This window comes from Suricata suricatta, chromosome 10, assembly GCF_006229205.1.
Source record: "Suricata suricatta isolate VVHF042 chromosome 10, meerkat_22Aug2017_6uvM2_HiC, whole genome shotgun sequence".
Taxonomy (NCBI): domain Eukaryota; kingdom Metazoa; phylum Chordata; class Mammalia; order Carnivora; family Herpestidae; genus Suricata; species Suricata suricatta.
The window spans coordinates 61,226,145-61,235,609 of NC_043709.1; the positions used below are offsets into that span (position 1 = coordinate 61,226,145).

A 9,465-nucleotide genomic window follows, 5' to 3' on the forward strand; every position below is an offset into this window, starting at 1 on the left:
AGAGAGAGAGAGAGAGAGAGAGAGAGAGAGAGAGAGAGTCCCAAGGAGGTTCCTCACTCTCTGCACAGAGCCCGACACAGGGCTCTTTCTCACCAACCGTGAGATCATGACCTGAGCTGAAATCAAGAGTTGGATGCTCAACTGACTGAGCTATCCAGAGGCTCCAAAAAATCTCCTTTTAGGGGAAATTTATTTTTATTTTATTTTACAAAAGTATTGGTCTACAATATATTGGAAAGAAAAGAAAAAGAGAGCTTTCAGGATGGTTTGCCTTTTGGTCTAGAAGACCATGTTAGGCCATGGTAGGTACTGAGAGCATCTGCAACCACATATCCTGAGCACTACAGGACCTCATCTGCTTTGTGGTGGAGGACCCTGAGACACATATGGCAGTGCATGACGCACCCAGCAAAATGTGAACAGTCTTGGGCAGAGTGCCCTGGCTTTCACTTACATTCAATGACCACAGTACCGTGTTTACATGTGATTAAAATTTGGGGTGTGCACGGGAGTGACAACAGTGGGGAGCAGAAGCAGGGTGAAGGGAGGTTAGAACAACACTTTCATCCAACCAGAGTAGTGCTATGGGAACAGATGTCTCCGCCCTTGTCCCTGCTGTGGTCGCAAGGTACCTAGACAACCCCTCAATTTGCCCCAGATCTCCTGGTCACACCCCAAGACAATCAACTCAATGGTGGGAGTTTCTTAGGAAGATATCAGCTACTGATTTGGGGGAGACCGTATAGGAGTTCCCGGCAACTTGATCCTGAGAGATTATTTTACACTCTGATCTCTGAATGGTAAAAGATGAATGATAAATGATCAAGTTGGGGAAGTTTATCTACAGTGTGATTTCTGCAACTCATAGGTATGAGGTTTTAAACAGATGTTACTGGCAGGCAAACTAAACATAAATATTCCCCTCCCATGCCCAGCCCAACCAATACACACGTATATATGGGGACTGAGCCAGATGGCTTGTCAAAGGAGGTCATAGCTCCTTCCCTCCTGGGTCTCTGCCTCCTTCCAAATGGGCTTTCTCTTTGGGCTGCTTCTGTTGATGCTCTAGTAACCATGAGCCGCCAATTTAGCTCTAGGTCAGCATTTAGCTCCAGAAGCAAGCGGTTTTACAGCCTTAGCTCTTCTGCAGGCTCTGGTGGTGGGAGTCAGGCTGTGGGGTCTGTGTGTCAGGCCCGAGGCAGGTGTGGTGGTGGTGGGTATGGGAGCCAAGCTAGGGGCTTTGGTTCTAGGAGCCTCTACAATCTGGGAGGCACTAAGAGCATCTCCATCAGCCTAGTGGGAAGAAGTGCCAGTGGTTTCTGCCAGGGTGGGGGAGCAGGAGGAGGATTTGGAGGGGGCAGAAACATTGGAGGTGGTGGGTTTGGGGGAGGTGGTTTTGGCGGTGGTGGCTTTGGAGGTGGTGGCTATGGGGGTGGTGGTTTTGGGCTTGGGAGCTTTGGTCCTTCCTGCCCCCCAGGGGGCATCCAAGAGGTGACTATTAACCAGAGCCTCCTGCAGCCACTTCATTTGGAGGTGGACCCTGAAATTCAGAAAGTCAAGACCCAGGAGCGGGAGCAGATCATGGTCCTCAACAACAAGTTTGCCTCCTTCATTGACAAGGTGAGTGCCACAGGGGCAGGCGGGTCTCTGGTCCCTGATCAAGTCACTGAGAAGGCCTGTGTCCTGTTGCCTCTTACCACCTTGTGCTGTCTCAGTTCGGTGGTGACAATCACTTCCAGAAGCATATGTTCTGGGACCTTAAGAAAGGAAAGCATTTACCTCATTAGACCTCAATTTGACTTACTGAGGCAATTTATTTTTATTTTTTCCTTTTGGCAGGAAAGCAGATAAGAAGTGTGAAAACACCCACAGACAAAATACATGGTGTAGTGACTTCATTGTAATTCATCATTATTCCCTTTCCATTCACCTGCCCATCCATCTGTCCATCTGTCCACCCACCCACCGATCCATCCATTCATCCCCAAAACATTTACTAAACCTCTACTATGTGTCAGATACAGTGCCTGGTGCTACAGGGTGACTATAACATAGGTGCTGTCCTCAAGGAACCCTGACACAGCCTAGGTAAATGACCTGGGGAGGGGGTATTGCTGGGGGTTAAGGTGAATAGCATACTGAGTAAGATTCTGTCAGAGTTCCTTGTTTTAGCTCAACTAAGGCCAAGAATGAGCAAGATGGAGCCACTGAGCTCCTTCCCTAGTTCCCTAATTAAACCTCAGAGTAGCACTGGTCCAGACCCAAAGGAGCAAACAGAGGCCGATAGAAGGCCTATGGTGAAGACCTTCCTCTAGCATTTCCTTTTGTCCATAGGTAGAGGCACAGCAGCCACTGGAGTCTTCCCCAGAAAGTTCTTTGCTCCTGGAGATGTAGTGGGAAGAACCCTAGGGCACAAAGGCCCCTGGATGCTCCATGACGTTCCCTTAGTCCCAGAGGAGTTCAGCATTGTGGCCAGAGCCTGACCTGTGGTCCGACTGTAGAGTAATGATGACCAAAGTCCACCATGGTGCTGTATACCCAGCCTCTGGTGTCTGGGCAAATGCTGGGGACAAGACAGAGTGTGTGAGCTGGGGCGGGAAGGGTAAGAGAGACCAGGCCCAAAGATGGCCAAACAGGAGTTCAATGGAGCAAAGTGCTTCTGGCTACTTTTGATCACCTTGGATGGGAAATTTGGCTGCATATCACCACACTTCAGGCATGGGCAGGGACTGGGAGGGCTTGGCTGGAGCAAGGAGGTGACAGGTGAAGGAGACACCACTGGAGCTCAAGAGTAGGACAAAGCAAGAGCAGGGAAAGAGAGGGCTGGTGGTGAGTAAAATGGCCATGGGCTACTGGACACTGATATCCTAGAGCTTATTTGCTTGTGGTTCCTACCATTAAAACAACATTTGCTTCATTTTATGGCATGGGGCTGTGGGCAGAGGCCAAGTAGCAGGAGACCGTAGCAACCTGTCTTTCTGTAAGGGGATGGCTTGTCATGACCTTGAGTAAAGAGCCCTCATCCAGGAGGACTCTGGCTTGGCTGGAAGGGAGAAGAATTCTACTGCAGTGGATTCTGACTCTAGTTTCTGATCTGTTTTTTTCTGCTCTCACCCTAATCCCATTTGGCCCATTCTCAGAACCACCGGAGAGCCATCCTTTAAAAATGTCACATCATGGGGTGGGCGCCTGGGTGGCTCAGTGGGTTGAGCATCTGACTTCAGCTCAGGTCATGATCTCACGATTCATGGGATTGAGCCCTGCATTGGGCTCTCTATTGACAGCATGGAGCCCACTTCATATCCTCTGTCTCTCTCTCTCCCTGCACACCCTCTCTCTCTTTCTCTCTCTCTCAAAAAAGAAAAGACATTAAAAAACCCCTATCACATCACTTCTCTGAATCCTCCACTGGATGTTTGTCTCATTTGGAATAAGATCCAAGATCCTATAGGGCCCTATGTGGCCTGGTCCTCCCACTCACAGCTGCTGCTAACCCCTGGCTTGCATTTGTGAGAATTGGTCAACATTGCCACCACTGGGTGGAACAGCAGTCAAGCTGCAGTGTTAGTGAACAGAATGAGGGCTGGAGCTCATTGTCTGCAGTGACCCTACACTCCCTCCCTGCCTCTTTTCCTGTTTTTCTCTTGCTCACGATTTGATTCTTGCATCCTCCAGCACCTCCAGCCTGCCTCAGGACCTTTGCTCCATTCCTTCTGCTTTGAACTCCTGCTTCCCGAGAGTGGTCTGGCTTCCTCCCTCATCTCTGAGAGGTCTTTTCTCAGATGCCACTATCTTAGTGAGGCCCTCCCTGATTTCTCCCACCTTTTTAAAATGTTAATTTATTTATTTTGAGAGACAGAGAGAGCACCAGTGTGAGTGGGGGAGGGAGGGAGGGAGAGAGAGAGAGAGAGAGAGAGAGAGAGAGAGAGAGAGAGAGAATCTCAAGCAGGACCACATTCAGTTTCGGGCTTGATCTCATGACTATGAGATCATGACCTGAGTTGAAATTAAGAGTTGGACACCCAACCAACTGAGCTACCCAGGCATCCCTGATCTTCCGTTATGAAGTAGCCCCTCCATACTAGCATCTCTATCCAACATCCCTGTGTTACTTTTCTCCACTGTGCCTCAGGTCATTTGACACACTATATATTTCACATGCCTCTCTGAGTGTAGACTCTCAAGACCAGTCACCATCCTGCTGTATAGGATTCAAGCTCAGATGAACAAAGCCAGGCCAGTATTCCCATGGGAAGAGATGGACCTCATTCCTTTCCTTCCCGAGGTTCCTTTTTCTTATGATTGGTTCTACAAGAGCCTTTGTCTCCATTTCCACTCTCGGAGGGTCCAAGCCTGATATCTGAATGGCTGACTCAGTTTGTCATTCAACACGTATTTCTTTGAGTAATTATCATGTACCAGGGACTCTTCAGGGTGTTAAAGATTCAATTATAAACAAAACAGACAAAGTCTCTGCCTTCCAGGAGTTTCCATTCTGTTCAGAGAGACAGCTGTCTACATTTAGATGCAATTCCAAAGCCCTTAGCATTTCATTAGTCCATGACACTTATGAGCTGTCTTCCCTGTGTTGAGCACAGACCCTGTGGGTCTGAGTGCTTTGTGTCCATAGGATAACAAAGCAGACATAGGTGTGCCTTCCTGAGGCTCCCCGCAGCTGGGGAGAGATGTGGTCAAACAGCACCAAGTTGTGGCAAATCACGATGGATGCTTAGGGGAAAGAAGGGTGGGCTATGAAGGCGAGGCTCCAGGGAGATGCCACTTTCATTGAGTTCAGAAGGGTACATGCGAGTTAGCCAGGCGAAGAGTTGGGGAGATCTGAGCTGCTAGAGGCAGAGAGAGGTCCCTGTGGCTGGAGTGTCACAAGCAGGAGGGAGAGGGGCATGACAGGCTGAGAGGGGCATGTTTTTTCCAGTAAGTTCAACTCAGCGTGCTGCTAAGTTTCATCTGCACTGATGGGACACAGCCCAGGAGTGTTTGGTAAATTGCAATGGCTTTCAGTGATTTTTCAAGTGATTAAATTCCATTAAAATTGCTTTGCATTCCCTGAGCCAGTCTCTGCCTTTGCAGTTTGGGTGGCCTGCTGAAAACCATGGTTTCTTTTGCTGGTGTGCTCTCGAGGTATCATGTGCGTAGGGAAAAAGGGTGCTACAGCTGACCTGCCTTCATTGTTTGATGTGAAGATTCCTCATGGGCCCATGAGATTGTTTCCCCACATTACAAGCAAGGGCTGAGACCCCGTGTCCGATTGATTTCTCTGCCACCTGACAGAGCCGCAATAGAGCAAACTAGGCCAGGAGGCTGGCATTTCCTATGGGGGTGTTTCCAGCTGAGACAACTTGTGTGAGCTCCTTGCCTTTCTCAAGAGGGGCCATCTTGATTCTCTGGGGTCTGGATAGGCTGTGCGTTTGCCCATCTTTCTACCTGTGGGGATGCTTCTTGGACCCGTAGTCTGGCATGAACTCGGACATCTCTTGCTCTTAGGTGCGATTCCTGGAGCAACAGAATCAGGTGCTACAAACAAAATGGGAGCTGCTGCAACAGGTGGACACCTCTACTAGGACCAATAACCTGGAGCCCGTCTTGGAGAGCTACATCAGCGAGCTGCAGAGGCAGGTGGATTTTCTCAATGCGGAGCAGATGCGCCAAAACACGGAAATCAGGAGTATGCAGGATGTCGTGGAGGACTACAAGAACAAGTGAGGCCCCGGGCGGGGGAGGGGGTCAGGGAGAAGCATGGCAGGAAACTGGTTCAGGCACAAGACATTCTTAACGTTAGTGGTCATGTGCGAGGTGCGGACTGGGGTCCTCAGGTATGGAGGGCACCATCTTGCATATGGAAACCCTGGGGGGATAGTCCTGCCAGGCAGCTCTCAAATGTGTTGGACAATGAGGGGGTAGACTACCCTTGTGGTGCTGGACCCAGATGAGCCAAGTTCCAGTGGGCTTTGCCATTTTCTAGCTTCTTGCAAGTCTTTCTTTTTAAGTCTTTAGTTTTTGCCTGTGTAAAGTGGGGATGGTAAGCCCCCTTTCTGTTGGCTTGCCATGACAGGTGGATCTGGGCTCTCAGATTCCAGTGTGGCAGGCTGGTTGAGTAGGCTGGAATGGGGTGGGATGTGTGCATTCCTAGCATGCTTCCACATGATGCTGGTGCTGGTGGGCTGGACACCACACTTTGAGAACCACTTGTGTAGATGACATTATGCTTAACAAGGTCCTAGACTGCATCTGCATGTATCAGCACTAGCTATCATTCATCATAATGGTGGGAACTTGTCTGATTCCAGATTAGTGGCTCCTGTGACGTGCAGACAATGGAGCAGCCTTGCCCTACCTGTACTCAGGTTGTGGGGTGCTACTCTTGACATCAACCTGATGTGCCACTCAGAGAGTCAAGAGTGTGTGATTCAAAAAGGGAAAGATAAAACAGCCTGAAAGGTTGCAGGGCAAAATTGTAGGTGAAATTTTTTCCTTTAAAATAATTTAGTAAACATATTTATGTTGTCAACTGTAAAAAAATGAGTGAGTGTGGCATATTTACAAAAGTAAAACATCAAAAGAAAAACGGACTTTTGGGGAGAGTTCCATGTGGCCCTGAACTTTTCCATGTTGGGTCATTGTCTCTTCCGTTGACCTGGAAGACCAAGAGCTGACTTCACCTGCTTGTCAGTGAGAGTGGCAAGCTCAGGCAGGAGGTAGCCCAAGTCCAGGATGATAAAAGTTTGGGAAATTCCAAGCCTCCTGCTGTGAGGAGAAATCTCAAGGAGCCAAGGTCAGCCTCTGCAGCCTTTCTGTGGTTCTTACCTCCCCCCAACAGATATGAGGAAGAAATCAACCGGAGGGCCAGCACTGAGAACGACTTTGTTGTTCTGAAGAAGGTAAGGGATGGGAGTGGTCCAAGGGGAGCTGTGGGCCCCGGGGGCTGAGAAGAGTGAAGAAATCTTGTGGGATGCTGTGTGACCAAGGGGTGGACAGGGTGACTGCTACAGGCAGCTCGTTGAGGGCATGGCCTGAAAGTCAGACCTTTGCACTGAAGGGGTAAGTCTGCAAGTGATGTTGATAGGATTTTTGAAGCTTCCTTGAGTGCTTATTTCTCCACAGTGCTTAATATGAAGTTCAATCAACTGACCCCTTTTGAGCACCAGTTATATGCTGCCTTGGGACCTGGGAGAGGGGTGGTGCTGGGGTGCTGTGTGTGACTGACTAGGATGAGGGGCGTGGTGGCATATTTCCTTCTGGCCAGGAAAGTCAGTTCCTTCACCGGAGTGAGGTGTGGAAGTTTGCAGGCGAGGAAATAAATTGAAGGAGGCTTTGCCACTTGTCCGGGTCACCCAGTGAGCTGGTGGCAGGCAACATCCGGGCAATAAAGTCAGATTCTCTTTGCTTGCTGTTCAGGACGTGGATGCTGCTTACATGGGCAAAGTGGACCTGCAGTCCAAGGCAGATGCTCTGTTTGGGGAGGTCAACTTCCTAAAATATTTATTTGATATGGTGAGTTCAGTCCTCATGAGAAACCCTTCTCTTTCCTCATATCTCACAAGCGGTGTGGGCTATTAGAGGGGGAGGCCTGAAACCCAACATGATCCACTTGGGGATTCCTCTGTGGGACTGGAGTCAGTTCCCCATGCCCCAGTTTCCTGGGTGAGGGTGCTGGAAGTGAGAGGCAGGGAAAGTCCCAAAGGAGGAGATGGAGCAGCCCTTGATTCTATCTGGAAATGAGGTTAATACCTGGGACATACAGGGCAGGAGAGTGGATAGAGTCAGCTTGTGGTCCATGCCTCGCAGGAGCTGTCCCAGATGCAGACGCACATCAGCAACACCAATGTCATCTTGTCTATGGACAACAACCGCTCCCTGGATCTGGATAGCATCATTGACACAGTGCGGTCCCAGTATGAGCTGATCGCACAGAAGAGCAAGGACGAGACTGAGGCGCTGTACCAGACCAAGGTGAGCATGCTGCTTCCCTCCCCAGACTTGGTACCCCAAACCAGACATACCCCCCCCGAACCTGTTTCGTTTTCCTCTTACTTCGGAGGTAATAAATGAGTATGTATATGTATCTATGTACGTTTTATATGTATATATAAAATTTCGTTTACTCCTTATGACAACCCTGTGAGGTAAGGATTTGATTATCCCTATTTTGAAGATAATAGAGTCTGAGATCACCTACTTTCCCTAGGGTCTGATGGCTGGTAAGCAGAAAATGCTGAGTGTGAATGTATCTACAACCCCCTGCCGTAAATGACTATACTGTTTTTATTTTTTTTATAATGACATCTTTTAAAAAATATTTATTTGAGAGAGAGAGAGAGTGGGTGAGCAGGGTAGAGGCAGGGAGAGAGGGGGACAGGGGATCTGAAATGGGTTCTGTGCTGATAGCAGTGAGCCCAATGTGAGGCTTGAACCCATGAACTGTGAGATCATGACTTGAGCTGAAGTTGGACACTTAACAGACTAGCCCCCTGTATGCCCCTCTTTTTTTTTGAGAGCAAAGGAGAGAGAATCTGAAGCAGGCTCCCAGGCTCAGCACAGAGCCTGGTGCAGGACTGAATCTCATGACCATGAGATCACGATCTGAGCCAAAATCAAGAGTTGTACACTTAACTAACTAAGCCACTCAGGTGCCCCAATAATGACATCTTTGAAACTATAGTTTTGTACTTTTCTCTTTCACTTATTATTTATGAATTCTGTTCTGTGACATTAAGTATTCGACATCATTTTTAATAACAGCATGGTATTCTGTGATAAGAATATACCCTCAGGGAATAAACATCTTTGTGGCTAAGTCTTTGGGCACATTTTTGATTGCTTCTTTAATATAAATTGACTCAGACCTTTTTGGAGAGTGAAGATTGTAGTTAGGGGTCAAAGGCCACTCGCCACATTCTAAACTCCTGGCACTTGAGATCTGCCTTCTCAACTCCAGCCCTGGCTGGCCTCTGTCCCACTGTCCTGCGGACAAGTGTACTGAGTGTTCTGAGTGGCATGGATTTCAGCACCAGGTTGGGGAGGGAGATGATCAACAGTGACAGCACAGGAATTCAGAGATTCCCTTGAGCTGATCTCCCCCTTGCTTCCTCCAGAACCCTGCCTGGGGGTTCCTATTGATGGGGCCACGTGGACACAGAAATGAGACAGGGAGGAGAATGGGAATAAACAAGGAACCTCTGAGGAAATGAGATCCTGGCTGCTAGGGAAATCATCCTGGAAAAGGGTAGGAAGGAATATGGTGTAGTGGCAAAAGTGAAGGGGTTCCAGTGTGGGGAAGGGCCAGTGGTAAGGGAAGACGGGGTAGAAAAGGGCATCTGGAAGCAGGTTTATCTGTGTGGGATATGGGTCTGGCCCAGAGACTGGTGAGAAGTGTGTATGTGTGTGTGTGCGATGTCATAGCTCAGATGAGGGAGCTATGATACAGGAGAGTGTGTATGGGGGTATCAC

The 9,465-nt window shown here is 48.9% G+C and overlaps 1 protein-coding gene across 1 annotated transcript in view; it reads left to right on the forward strand.

The window, feature by feature from the left end:
* The first annotated feature begins 1,074 nt into the window (after nucleotides 1–1,074).
* LOC115305202 (keratin, type II cytoskeletal 1b-like) overlaps nucleotides 1,075–9,465 on the forward strand; it is an 11,156-nt gene continuing 2,765 nt past the window's right edge. The window contains exons 1-5 of the mRNA XM_029955490.1: nucleotides 1,075–1,620; nucleotides 5,503–5,717; nucleotides 6,836–6,896; nucleotides 7,414–7,509; nucleotides 7,822–7,968. Coding sequence (XP_029811350.1) covers nucleotides 1,075–1,620; nucleotides 5,503–5,717; nucleotides 6,836–6,896; nucleotides 7,414–7,509; nucleotides 7,822–7,968 — 1,065 coding nt within the window. The remainder of the gene's footprint in view (nucleotides 1,621–5,502; nucleotides 5,718–6,835; nucleotides 6,897–7,413; nucleotides 7,510–7,821; nucleotides 7,969–9,465) is intronic.